Source organism: Heliconius melpomene, chromosome 18 (genome assembly GCF_056956725.1).
Source record: "Heliconius melpomene rosina isolate 202511_hmr_F chromosome 18, ASM5695672v1, whole genome shotgun sequence".
NCBI lineage: Eukaryota > Metazoa > Arthropoda > Insecta > Lepidoptera > Nymphalidae > Heliconius > Heliconius melpomene.
In genome coordinates, this window is record NC_140406.1 from 4,981,729 (window position 1) to 4,996,728 (window position 15,000).

General features: G+C 33.0%; 1 protein-coding gene across 3 annotated transcripts; it reads left to right on the top strand.

Annotated features, from left to right (window-relative positions):
• The first annotated feature begins 294 nt into the window (after positions 1-294).
• LOC146529322 (PI-PLC X domain-containing protein 3-like) lies at positions 295-14,061 on the top strand. 3 transcript variants are annotated; one of them, XM_085202499.1, is made up of 8 exons: positions 295-494; positions 2,382-2,464; positions 2,926-3,074; positions 6,845-7,089; positions 7,842-8,054; positions 10,401-10,488; positions 10,806-11,040; positions 13,377-14,061. In XM_085202499.1, the coding sequence occupies exons 1-8, from the start codon at positions 310-312 to the stop codon at positions 13,718-13,720; spliced, it is 1,542 nt and encodes a 513-aa protein (XP_085058625.1). In that variant the 5' UTR covers positions 295-309; the 3' UTR covers positions 13,721-14,061. The 3 variants fall into 3 exon arrangements, with proteins under 3 accessions (XP_085058625.1, XP_085058627.1, XP_085058626.1); XM_085202500.1 differs by having other exon boundaries at positions 364-494; positions 2,382-2,468; XM_085202501.1 differs by lacking the exon at positions 2,382-2,464 and having other exon boundaries at positions 350-494.
• The last annotated feature ends 939 nt before the right edge of the window (positions 14,062-15,000 follow it).

A 15,000-nucleotide genomic window follows, 5' to 3' on the forward strand; every position in this document is an offset into this window, starting at 1 on the left:
ACAACAAATAAAATCACAAAACACTAAATTAAGTCCAAAGTCCTCAAATCATCGAAAAAATTTAAGTAATTCCAATATAATTTGCTACATCCTGGAGATTGCACGTGGTGTGCCCGAGCCTAGGTCGCGTACGCGTGCTTCTCAATATCAAATAAACAATCGGAAATGTGGGAACCGTCGGAAGCCGCATGTTCGTTACCCGTGCACCCTACTATGAAATACATCACAGACGAATATATCACTGCAGTATACATCGAAGAATATGTATAAAAATTGTGTTTCAATAAATAAAGAAATGAGTAATGTAGTATGACCGGATTTAGTAGATCGATCGGTTATTGTAGTGTATCCTGCGCACTCGCAATTGCGGCGAAGGAATGCCGAAAGTGCTCAGTGGAGTCAGTCAGTGGCGCGGGAGCCACTATCAGAGATGGCCGTTTCGTTTTACGCGGTGGCGCTCCTTGCCGCTACTGCTCTGGGCGCATCTATTGGACGTAAGTTTTTCTTCTTGGCACTTTCCAAAATTTTATATAAAATAGTATATTATAGTATTTTTTTTTTAATTCGTATTCTGAAAATTAAACCACAAAAATTGTTGTTTTTTTTAAGTATTTTAAGTGTTATTTCTATTTGTTTTTTTTTAAGTATAAATTTGCTAATAATTAATTTTGATATAATATTGCTAATTTATGTAAATGCGTAACAAGAATTAAAATTTCAAATACAATAAACGTAAAATTATGAGTGTGCGCAATGAATACATAATTTACGTCAATTTAAAAAATACATGCAATGCAATTTTCCTAGAGTTGCACAACATCTAAATCAAATGTTTCCTTATTTATTAACCATGACAGTGATTCTTTGTTTACCTACTAGCTATTGTATTTGAGATCAAACCCAGTTACTACCTATTTTCATTTTTTTTTTCAACCACGTCTCAATATGTAAATATTTTATTTAACTATTTAATTTCATCAAATTAAAATCAAATAAATTAAATCAGCTTCACGCTGTATCCCGCACACAACAGGTTAGGCAGAGGGAATCTCGTGTTCAGACATTCGGTTCTTTACTCTCTGCCGAATTCTGGAGGCATTGGATGTTGAGTGGCAGAACTTAACGTCGCGCTTTGCCTCGACACCGACGAAGAAATGGAAATATAAACGCAAATAAATATTTCACTTCCTCCAGTGGGGATTGAACCCACAACCGTCGCGCTACAGTCACACCTTTGTGCCGCTGCGTCACTACGCCCTCAACAAAGATACATTCGTCTTAGGAATAACTTTTGTATTTACCTGTAGGTACATTATGTATGTATTATATATATTAAACAAAAATGTTAAAACTTTTGTTATAATTGAACGTGTAAATCGTATTTTCTTTTTTTATATAAATTATAAACCATTATCCTCATTAATCTTCAAATGGCTTAAAAGGATTTCGATGAGACTTTTAGAGAATTGTAATGTTACACAATTTCAACCTTAACCATAACAACATTTCAAATAATTCACTTAATGAGCGAGCCATATTCATAATTTGCCCTAAATCCTTTGAAAAACTGACCCCTTAACAACATTACGGATGACATATTTAATATTTATTTTGTTTGTTGGAATTTTTTGTTTACATATTTTTTTTATATATATATTTAGGTCACTCAGTTTAAATAAATATCATAGAGTTCCTAGGACTTGCGCAACAGTTAGCTCGTAAAGGAGTCGCACGCGCTTAGACTACCGTTACATAGTTATGTCATTATAATTATGTAATTTGGGCTTCAATGACAGTGAAACTGGGACACATTACGTGTTGGTTTTCCTTCAGAAAAGTAATTTAATCGCTATAACAATCGTTCTAAGTAACTGTGTAACAAAGAGACAAATGTTCGTTTCTGCACGCTACTGCGAATTTACCAGGGGAGTGACGTGTAAGCCCAATGCCAGAAAATTACCTTTTATACATAGAAATGCAATCCAGTGATTGTTTTTAACGATTAGAGTTACATATTTTGGAGATACTACCTCAAAGAAATAAAGAAATACTTGCTTTGCTGCTCTTGAGCAATGACAAGTTCAAAAGAAACGTGTTTAATGTAAACTTGAATTATTATTTTGCTAATATACAATATATGGTTTCTCAACTTTTTCACGATTCAGTCGGTTTTAATAAATGCCCCGACCCGAGACCCTCACCAAAGGCGTTCACTATATACTTGTTAATTCAAACAGCCCCCCCCCCCCTTCCCCTTGTTAAGTTAGTAAATAAATAAATCAAATTAATACATATGTTTAAATAAAATACTGATATACAATTATTATTTATCCAAATATTATAATCATTTATATAATATTATATTCCAATATCATTTTCAGTGTCATTCATGTCATATCCATATCGGACACCATCTTCGGACACGGATATAAAAATAAGCAGAATCATGCGACATTTAATACGTGTATGTACGTAGCTGAGGCTCGACAAGTACAGCCAGAAACAATCATATATTAGAAAAACATATCTATTATGTTGTTGTTGTTGTTATTACACTTTAATATATTATTGTTGTTGACTGAACAATCGGTGCGGGTAATACTAACATCTTCAATAATTTGTGGTAAAGGTGGGCGTTAACTGCACCTAGGCAGGTTATACTGCAAGTGACCACGTATAATCTTGTTTTATATGTCATACTCACTTATAATTCTATGCTATCGTTCACACTTATTTAGAATACTTTAACCAGAGGTAATAAAGCTTAGATAAGTATAAAAAATAATAAAATTATTCTTTTTTTCTTAAAACACTTCACTATTTCATTTTTTATACATGTTTATTTGGAAATAGAAAACGTAGCACCATTACAAAATTGATATAGTTAATGGTGGAATATCTGTACTTAAAAAATCCTTATTTCAGCTAACAATCAAGTCCTGGAGAAATCGCCATGTGGAAGGGTGTGGGTGACCATACATTCCCCTGATATTCGCATTCTTGGTAGACCAAATTTATTAGACGCTATAGAACTTAATTGGGACTTCAGCACCTGCTCCAATATTCCCAAACAGGTATGTGCATATTCATTACTAGCGACCCCCTTGCGGCTTCGCCCGCTTTTACTACTGGATTATTCATATAATGTATGTTTGCAAAGCACTTAAGATAATGTGAAAATTAATTAAACTCTAATGCAACCCGCATTTTCGTAGTTTCAATAAGGATTTTCCAATTGTTTTACTCGGCAAGGATTTTTTAGTAGGTATCGTAATTTTAAATCTGTGCTACTAATCTTTTCAAGTACTTATTAAAATATATTTAAATGACTATTTTTAGATAGTTAAATGACTATTTTTAAACGGAAGAAATTATAAACAAAAGCCTTTTTGTTTATAATATTATAAACAAAAGCCTTCCTACTAATAACTACTATTAACTAACTACTAATAACTACCAAATATATCGCGCTGAAATAATACATTCAACTCCAATTATCCAATACGTGCAAACGCATCTAAATCTTCGTTGCTATGCCTCTATAGCGGGCGGGTTTTTTTTTTCGAGCTTGTGGTTAATGCTGAAGAGGGTATTCTGTCCCTGATGAAAAGCAAGCACTACGTGGCTGCCTGTGAGGAAAATTAAATAGAATGCATCGGCCGGGAATCGAACCCGGGCCGCCCGCGTGGCAGGCGAGCATTCTACCACGGAACCACCGATGACTGCTCATGACGCGCTTGTATAAGCAAAACGTCGCGGGGCGCGTTTCGCAGCAAGGATGTTTTGATATTGTAACAACTTCTAAAGTACTTATTAAAATGAAAAACAGTAAAAGACAGTTTTGGTCTACATTAAATGGCCAACGTAACTAATGTACTTATTTATATGCTGAGAGTAAGGGATAAGTGAAACTTGAGTAAAATACAGCTGATGTGTCAACGGCGGGATGTGTCAACAATTAAATGCGTTTTTCTGTAAAACTATTCGCAATTTCGAAATATTGTAAAAAGCAAATTTTATCTTCGTTTAACGTAGAAAATTAATAAAGTATTTTAAAGGATAAGGATTAATACCATTATGGAAAAATGTGAGGGATCACAATAAAAAATATATAGAAATTATTATTTTTAGGCAGAAAAATGATCACTACGCGTTATTCTTAAAAGATACGAATATGCTCTCGCGAACTTTTTTGTAGATCTTATTAAGAGGAACAATACTCCAGTACATTTTTTTCATGTAGTACTTACCATTAGAGCAGCGCATGCGCGAAAGTGTCTCAACGGGTAGGACTTTATACACATTTATCGTATTTATGTTAATTTACATAAGAATTTACAAATAATAAACTATATATAAACCTTCTACGAAAAACACTCGACTTAATGGTGAAGACCGCATTAAAATCCGTTGGGTGGTTTAGAAGAAGAAGAGTTAGAAACAACAGACAGACACGAAAAGCGACTTTGTTTTATAAGATACTAGCGACCCTATTGCGGCTTCGCCCGCTTTTACTACTGGATTATTCATATAATGTATGTTTGCAAAGCTCTTAAGATAATGTGAATATTAATTAAACCCTAATGCAACCCGCATTTTCATAGTTTCAATAAGGATTTTCCAATTGTTTTACACAGCAAGGATTTTTTAGTAGGTACCGTAATTTTATATCTGTGATACTAATCTTTTCAAGTACTTATTAAAATATATTTAAATTACTATTTTTAGATAGTTAAATGACATTAAATAATACATTCAACTCGAATTATCCAATACGTGCAAACGCATCTAAATCTTCGTTGCTATAAAGGCAGGCGGGTTTTTTTTTTCGAGCTTGTGGTTAATGCTGAAGAGGGTATTCTGTCCCTGATGAAAAGCAAGCACTACGTGGCTGCCTGTGACGAAAATTAAATAGAATGCATCGGCCGGGAATTGAACCCGGGCTGCCCGCGTGGCAGGCGAGCATTCTACCACTGAACCACCGATGCGTGTCAGGCAGGCGGGCGCGGCGGACTCGCTTGTATAAGCATAACGTCGCGAGGCGCGTTTCGCAGCAAGGATTTTTTGATATTGTAACAACTTCTAAAGTACTTATTAAAATGAAAAACAGAAAAGACAGTTTTGATCTACATTAAATGGCCAACGTAACTAATATACTTATTTATATGCTGAGAGGAAGGGATAAGTGAAACTTGACTCGATACAGCTGATGTGTGAATGGCGTGATGTGTCAATAATAAAATGCGTTTTTCTCTAAAACTATTCGCAATTTCGAAATAGTTTAAAAAGCAAATTTTATCTTCGTTTAACGTAGAAATTTAATAAAGTATTTTAAAGGATAAGGATTAATACCATTATGGAGAAATATCCCTCACAATAAAAAATATATTGAAATTACTATTTTTAGACAGAAATATGATCACTACACGTTATTCTTAAAAGATACGAATATGCCATCGCGGACTTTTTTGTAGATCTTATTAAGAGGAACAATACTCTAGTACATTTTTTTCATGTAGTATTTACCATTGAAGCAGCGCATGCGCCAAAGTGTCTCAGCGGGTAGGACTTTATACACATTTATCGTATTTATGTTAATTTACATAAGAATGTACAAATAATAAACTATATATAAACCTTCCCTGAGAAATACTCGACCTAATGGTGAAAACCACATCCAAATCCGTTGGGTGGTTTAGAAGAAGAAGAGTTAGAAAGTTCAGACAGACACAAAAAGCGACTTTGTTTTATAAGATATAGGATAGGATAAGGATGCCAGGTCTGCAACAGCATCTTCTCATTATATTAAATAGCCAATAACTTTCGAAGTAATAGAGATTTCTATGAATATCACACTTAGAGTATTTCTTATAAGAAGCTCATCAAGTTCCATCTCTAATTATATTCAAAATTCAATTTCAATGAAAAAAGTTATGTAGCAACAAAATAATATGACTTTCTCAATCGATTAAAAGCATATTAGTTACTTATACGAAAGAGAAGAAAAGCTTTATTCATATGTTAGTTCTTGTGTTATCGTAAGGTTTTAAAGAACAATTTGATCAATATCGAATTCTTATTTTCACTATTCCCATACCAGAAATATGGGAATAGTAAAACTAAGTACTCGATATCCTTATATCAGAAGTTAGGGAATTGCCTCTGAGGAATAGACAAGCCATTTTTTATAACCGTACTATTATTCATTGAGCTCGTATGGGATATGTCATGAAATCAATATGACACGATATCCCTTTATCTATACACTAGCGTCGTGCTCGCGGTTTCGCCCGCTTTTATTACATAATAATTTATTTTTTGATCTATGTAATTTAAAACGTTGCAATTTATTAGAAATCATCAATTAATTTTAGAGATTTTAGGGCAAATGCATTGTCAATCAAGTTAAAAAATCTTATATTACAAAAAAATCGAATTAGATCACGTTCTAGGTACAACAATCGCCACCAAAGCCGTTGAAAATTATTACAAGTATGACGCACGGAAGTACACGCATACTGCACGTAACTGCGTTTGATGAAGCAATACACTGGATAAAACTACTTAATGTTTGATGATTGATGTAACATTTCCCAAATAAAACTGTTATAGCTATACAATTAATTTACATGTAATGCTTGCCTACATGAAGATAAAGATTATTTATGGAAATATTTTTTTGATATTGGATGTCAAGATATGATGATGATTTTTTGATAGCTAAATGCAGAGAAAACGATATATCTGGACAAGATTTATTAATTCCATAGATTAAATTCAGTGTTAATTTAATCTTTCTTTAACTGATTTCACGTTTTTCCATTATATCAAACATTGTTCACAGATAGGTCTCTTCAAGGAAACGCCACACACATGGAACACTGCTTTGGCGGTATTTTCTATAGATTCTGCAGAGGGCTACGTAATAACCAACATATCTCTTGGAGAAGGCAATTTGCCGGCTGGCTGGCAAATAGGCACCGGTCTCAAAGGCCCCCATTGCCTTTGGCCGTGGGTCGGGGCAGGGGATAATCATATAGTGGCGTTCAACTGTCTGAAAATACAACCAACATGGATGGAAGATAACGCGTGAGTCTTCAATATCACCTTATATTGAACTTTAACGTTCCTTTAAGGATCCAGTATTCACTTATAAAGAGCTTCTATGATATCAAATACGATTCGATTTTATACTTACGGGTATTCTATTTCTAAGAAAATAGCAATTTGATGTTTTTATTTTATATAAGCTAAACAATACACAAAGACATTAAGAATGTCTGGAGTAAACGAATTATTTCGCCTTATTCTGCTATAATCATATAATAATTTTTGCACCATTATCTTATTTCTTACTTTAAGATGACTAACATCTTTCTTTTGTAGTCGAGATCAATCGGATTGGTTTATAAAGTGTCTCGTTACTTTCCGGCCTACGTATTTCCTTACAAGCTTATTGCTTGACACTGCAGTTACAAGGAAAAATTGTGTAATTGTAAAAGAATACCCACTTCTATACGAACCATGACATTGCTATAACTATTTTAATGTATAATTAGTGCTTTGTTATTTTATAACTTATATTAATATATCATTCTTTTCTTGACAATTTTAGATTTTGATATTAGCTTATGAAATATAATTATCTCCTTTATTGGATATGTTAAGTATCGATTATTAAAATAATAAACGGGCAAACGAATGAACATAACGATATATGCATTAAGTAATTACACTCAATCTACCCTAGCTATCCGCTATACGGCGATAATGCAGAAAATGCATGAAGATAAAAAAAATATAAAATATAGTTATTAAACAAAATATTATTATTATTACAGGAACAAGATAAATAAGCTTCGTATAGGCGAGCTGGCAATCCCCGGAACACATAATGCCGGCGCGTGGCGTTTTGACACGGAAATTAGTAATCTTTCACGTGATAACTTCGTACTTTGCCAAGATCGATCCATTTGGGCTCAATTGGTCCATGGGATAAGATATTTTGACTTTAGAATCGGCTATTACGACTTCTACCCCAAGGAGGAAGACAGGTACGAATAAATTTTTGTACCTAAATTTCATCTTCTTCTTCGAAACTTAAGACAAATTAGTGGGTATTTAAGACCAGTGATTATAATCTCATATAATCTCTTATGTCTAGATGATTGCAATGAGTAGGTTCTAATGTGTCTACATCTGTTCAGTACAGGTAGGCTTAGCGTCAGTCGTTTGTTGAGGCAGTCGGTCGGTCGGTTGTTACCTGGCTTATGAAAACAATTGTACCAAACTAAAATGAATAGACTATTGTTAAATTTGTTATACCTACTTATTTGTTAAAATAAAAAAATGGAAGCATTGAAAAGACAATTCTTCTTAAAATAGTGTTTCTTGTAATAGTAAAGTTGATGTTACCTAGTCAGATTTACATAATTTGAAAAGTCATTATCACAAGTTATCACCTCTTATATATGCAGACAAGTTTATTACAGGGCCCTTAACACACTTACCACTGACTGAGAACCCTTATGCAATTCGCCATCTTGAAGTATTTTTTATTCTGCATATAGCAGGATAGGCAGAGAAAACCTAATGTTAAGACACTCCGTTTCCCACTTTCCGCCGTATTTTCGAGACTTAGCGTACTGAGTGACGGAACTCAATACCACGCTTTTCGTTTTCGTCAGAGCGAAATAATGAAAATAATGATTTATTGTCCCGGAGTGGGAATCGATCCCATAACCGTCACGTTTACAGTTACACGCTTGTGCTACGACGCCTTTAAAAGAAAAATGTGTTTGAATTTATTATTACCTATTAAAACATGCATTATTATTTATTACTTATTTGTGCTGTATGCAATTATTTGTTGATTAGTATTAACAGCGATAGTGCAAATATTTGAATGAGATATCTGTGCAGTCTTTTTTAATGCGTAAATAATAAGTAGTGAATTAAACTAATGTTATACGATCGTATATTATATGTGAATGTAAGTTTGTTTGTTACGCTTTTACACCAAAACTACTCAACCGATGTGTTTGTGATGCGTTTTGTTCGTATTTTTTTTCCTAAAACCCATAAATACTTATATTGACTGAATTTTGTTCCAATTTAGGGATACATATATTTACATTAACTTACAAGAAAATTATAAAAATCTTTATTTATGAACTCTCCATCTTGAAGCCATCTTGACGCAGTGGAACAGCATCTGTCTATAAGTGTGATGGTTACTAGTTCAATCGATGGTTGCTAATTTATATACCTTTTTCTTATATGAATTAAAATAATGAAAGTTCTCAAAATAAATTTAAATTAAATATAGAACAGGAAGTACTTTCCTTCTCCTTTCTTTTTTTATATTAAAACCTAAAACCACAACATTATGCTGTTCGAATTCGCACTGATTACAAAGAATACGAATGCAAGTGTTACGTGAGGTGCGGTCAGGCGGTCACGCCTCGCTTGCCCGATTAGCCAATATATAGAAATTACAGCGATTTTTATGAGTTTGAAGTTTGTTTACATATTATTATATTTTTTTTATTATTTTATTCTTATTTGGAGAATTTCTTCTTCATTACAACATAAATTATGAGGAAAAATGTAACTGATAGAACAAATGACAGTCAGAAATTTTAAAAATGCAAAAATTTTAAGTATGTATATATATATATAAAGTTAATAATCTCTGTTATTCTAATATGCCATTCTAATATCATATAGGTACTTATTGTATATAAAATCTATATAATATATATAAAATCGAAAGGTCACTCACTCATCATGAAATCTCAGAAACGACATGTGCTAGGAATCTCAAATTTTGCATAGGAGTTATTTATAGGACGTAGGTGCTCGCTAAGACGGGAATTTGCAATATTCGACTCCTAGGTGGATGACATAGGGGTTGAAAGTTTGTATGGAAAAAAAATTAAATCGCTATCGATTTTTATAAAATTTGAAATTTAGACTCTTAAAAATATTTCATTGAATACGTGTTTCATGGTTAATTAGGATTTACCCCTAACGGTGCAAATAAGTGGGCGAAGCTGCGCGCGTCCGCTAGTAACTATATAAACAGGACTCCGAGCGTGATTCGATATTAAAACCGTCGCGTGTAGACCAATATGTATTTCCTCGCTGCAACAAGATAGTGTCGTATACTTAAAATAAGAAAGCAAGAAAAAATAAAAATGTATTATAACATAATTAAGTAATAATTATTAACTCCAACACGAAGCATTTGTTTTTGCAACAATCGTTTTTAATACCTTTATAATTAAATTAACGATCTGTAAATGTTATTATAGTGTAAAATAATATAGGAATTATTTTATGTATGTATGTATGTATGTATATGTGGGACCTAAGTACAAGTATCCTTCTCATTTTAGATATTGGCTTAATCACAACCTAATACGTGTTCGTCCACTCGTGCCATTGCTCAAGGAAATAAGAGCCTTCCTCGATAGTACTAAGGAGGTAAAAATATTATTATAATTTTTTTAAAGATATACTGTTTAGTCATAGTTATAGAAAATACATATGATTGTTAAACCTGAAACATTGAGTGTACTAAAAAAAATTACATACAACTACATAATATCAACTTCATATGACAATGACGACCACAATCGTTTTATTTAAAGTATCACATCAATCAAGTTGATTAATAAATATCAACAATTATCTTTTTTTGCTACTCTACTATAATTATTAATTAAATTATTTATAATGTAATAATATTATTTAATATATTTATATATTACTAAATACGAGTACCTACCCACCATTTACAGGTAGTGTTCTTAGATGCCCATCACTTTCCTATGGGATTTTATCATCAAACGGGAGCTCCCATACAGGATGTCCATGATGGGTTATTAAAATTAGTGGAACGTGAATTAGGGCCTCACTTAGCGCCCGCTTCGCAGTTCCACACCGGCACCGGCACGAGGGGGCCAACGCTCCAGACACTGATTGACGCGGACAAACGACTCGTCTTCAGTTATGTGGACAATAATATTGTAGCTGGTGAGTTATAATTTGGTTATGTCATACCGTTTGAACGTTATTTAAAATTAAAATGTCAGACAGGTAAGATATGAAATGTTGGATTTATTGTTTTTTTTATAATAATTAATAGCTAGATATAATAAAGATGCGCAATTGATAAGAAAAATAAAAAAATAATGGCGCATAATTAAAATTGAATGGCGCAAAATTCGCTAAATTGAGTGGCGCATATTTTTTCAGAAGTTACGTGGACGATAAACAACTTACAATTTTGTAGAATGTGTAACTTTGTATTACTTTTTGTTTCATTCTCGTCTTGCAACTCATTGAACTATCAATATTATAAAAGTTGTCCAATGTAATGATAAGCTTATCAAAATTAATCAATATTTTATGGTAAAACCGTAGACAAATTTATCTATATATATAAAATCGAAAGGTCACTCACTCATCACGAAATCTCAGAAACTACATGTGCTAGAAATCTCTAATTTTGCATAGGAGTTACTTATAGGACGTAGGTGCTCGCTAAGACGGGAATTTGCAATATTCGACTTCTAAGGGGTTGTTTTTGGGGTCGAAAGTTTGTATGAAACTTCGTTACTACAAATGCTAGAAGTCTCAAATTTTGCACAGACGTCACTAGGACGTAGTCATGGAGACAGAAATTAATAATAACATAGTTCACGCGGGTGTAACCGCGAGCGGGCCGCTAGTCTATCTATATACATAAAATCGAAAGGTCACTCACTCATCATGAAATCTCAGAAACTACATGTGCTAGGAATCTGAAATTTTGCATAGGAGTTATTTATAGGACGTAAGTGCTCGCTAAGACGGGAATTTGCAATATTCGACTCCTAAGGGGTTGTTTTTGGGGTTGAAAGTTTGTATGAAACTTCGTTACTACAAATGCTAGAAGTCTCAAATTTTGCATAGACGTCACTAGGGCGTAGTCATGGAGACACAAATTAATAATTACATAGTTCACGCGGGTGAAACCGCGAGCGGGCCGCTAGTTTATTATATAAATTAATTTACAAATCAAGAAAAACAAGATAAATATAAATTTCTAAATCTTATACTTATTTAAAGTAAATAACTACACTATTGTGGTGTAAATTAAATGACCTACTTCATAGTTTATTTCATTGTATATAGACTCGACTTTGCAGAATTTAGAAGTTTTAATTCTATATTCTTCAAAGTCAAGGCAATTAAGTTCAGCCATTTCTAAATGCTCCATTAATATTACAAAGAAGCTTTGTTTAGCTATAAACAAACGATAAAGTAATTATACGCTAACCTCGTATATTTTAGTAAGCGAGGAACTAGACAAGAAATTTTACATTTCTTTGTGCGCCAACGTTAAATCGGCTATTAGTATCGTTTGTGGGCACAGATAGGAAAAATTATTCTAAAAATCAATATATCTAAATAAGCTTCACGCCGTATCCCGCACTCAGCAGGGTAGGCAGAGGGAACATAATGTTGCGACACTCCGTTCCCCACTTTCCCCTGAATTCTATAGGAATGCGTGTTTTAACACGCGAACTCAACACAGCGCTTTTTGCCTCGATACCAGAGTGAAGAAACGGTAGAATATAACTTTAAGTAAATATTTTGATTCCTCGAGTGGGGATCGAACCCACAACCGTCACGTTAGAGTCACATCACTGTGCCTCTGCGCTCGACGGCCTCTAAATTATTCTATTTTGAATATTTTATAAGTAACTCTGTGGTTTTTTAGGTTACATTTGAACCTGCAACCGATTCACAGAATCAACAGAATAGCTCACATTTATATTTCAGAGAATCCTTCTATACAATAGAGTTCAAAATGGCTGTCTCTGTTTTCTACAGTGTTGCTGTCACAAATGCGCTATTTTAGTTCTTAATCTCAGAAAGTCTGGATTATATACCGTACTTAAGAGTTTTGCGTCTGGTTTTCAGTATTTGTAGAATATTATATAGCTTATGTAGTTGAAGTTATAAATCGTTCATCTATACAGATAATAAAAATTTAACTGATCGTTGTTTGTAATTAGAAACTATTTTATATCAATTACTTCATAGATAAAAAGTCATATGAATTTGCTTTTCCACGCAGACAAAGCCGTAGGCATAGCTAGTAAATTATTATATAAATCTATTACAAAAGAAATACCGACCTATTCGCAGCTTCACCCGATGGTGGAACTACACCATTTCTAAGTTTTATCTTTTCTAATATACAGACAGCGATCAGTTTTAACATTTTGATTATATGGACTTCTAGATTTTTATAGTAAGGTACGTAGCTAAGGAAAACAATTAATATAATCAATCGAAACAATATTAATTTTATTTTTCAGCAAACAGATGGCTGTGGCCGATACTACCTCACCTTTGGGCCAACACAAATAGCCCTGACGAGCTGTTCCATTATTTAGACAGAATGATTGACATATCTCCGTTATCATCTGCACGTTCACCACTGTTCTCCGCCATGGCGCAAACAACACCCACTGTATTAGATATACTCTTCCTCCGTGGCTCGATACGAGAGAATGCTGATGCTGTCAATCGAAATGTTACAACTCGTCTGGTGACTCGATGGCGTCAGAATGCCAATATTGTATCATCAGATTTCTTTCTTGGCAACGACGTCGTCGATATATCGATATTATTGAGTGTGGAGAGATCTAATCGATTATGACACAGCAATCGGCCGCGTAGTGGTGGGATCATTGTCAACAATTCACAGCCAGTCAAAAGTTGCGGCCGGCGCTCATCCGGTCTTCTATTTACTGAACATCGTTCTCGCTATAAAACGCTTAGACGCCAAACCTTACTTAATCAACTGGTTTAGTTATTAAGTTTTATTTATATACTAAGTTACTAGGCCATTGCCTTCCATTTTCATAATATTAAGGAAGACAAAAGTGAGATATTGTTATTTTTATTTTTTATATATTTTATAAGTGTGAACTAGTCCACTGTTAATTATTAAGAAATGATTAATTACTTATGCCAAAATTAAAGTGTATCAATGAATAATGTTTTATTTTATTTTATGTTTTTGTTTGTCGTACTAAAATATTTCTATTGGCCTTTTATTTTTAGAGATATAATCGTCATAATCAGAAAAGTGGACATTTTCGATTTCGAGTTCGAAACTAAATACGTAAGCGAAGCTGCGCGCGTCCGCTAGTAAACTTATATTTCTAGTTAGAGATCACAAAGTTAATGATAAAATTAAATCCACTTTAAAATATATCAAAATTTGAGTCGTTATCACTGGAATTAAGTTTAATTCTTTGTAAGTGTTTATTCCGCATATCTTCATATTTAATAGGATTGGTCTTTTTAAAACGTTCTCTATATCTTTTATGTTTCAGCATTTAACATAGGAGCCATGACGCTTACTGAAAATACAAAAATATTTATCAAAAAATAATAATCACAAAATCACAACTAATTTTAGGAAGAATAAAAAAATATTTTTAACTAAATCGGTTGAGCTGTTTCTGAGATTAGCGTGACAAACACAGACAAACAAGCAAACAAGCAAAAAACTTAAAAATCATTATTTTTGGTTACTTTACTTTATGAAAAGTCACTAATAGTTTTTTTCATATGCCAGCAATTTTTTTTTCTTATATACATATCTTCCATATACAAGCACCGGTTCGATACAATTTTATTATAAACATATATAAGAAAACATTGGTACCGTAATTGTGAACTAGGCTTCATATTTTCTCAATTTCGTTACGTAACGAAATATAACGAAATTGAGAATGAAATCTGAGAAATTCTAACCCTTTTAAATATTTGCTCATAAGCCACGTGTTGCATCTGCAAGCACTGAAGTTCTTTTTTGAGATTTTGTAAAAAGAAGCAAATAACATAAACAAGAAAACGAAATTATAGAATACTTACCAAAATAAAAGCCGTTTATAACCCTGAGATGTAATTTCACGCATTCCCTCTAAA

What these genes read in the sequence shown, in the direction of transcription:
- LOC146529322 (XM_085202499.1), top strand. Translation starts at nt 310, where the DNA reads ATGACCGGATTTAGTAGATCGATCGGTTATTGTAGTGTATCCTGCGCA. An exon ending in TCTGGGCGCATCTATTGGAC is followed by an intron (nt 495 to 2,381) that starts GTAAGTTTTTCT and finishes TATCATTTTCAG; the next exon opens with TGTCATTCATGTCATATCCA. An exon ending in GCTCCAATATTCCCAAACAG is followed by an intron (nt 3,075 to 6,844) that starts GTATGTGCATAT and finishes CATTGTTCACAG; the next exon opens with ATAGGTCTCTTCAAGGAAAC.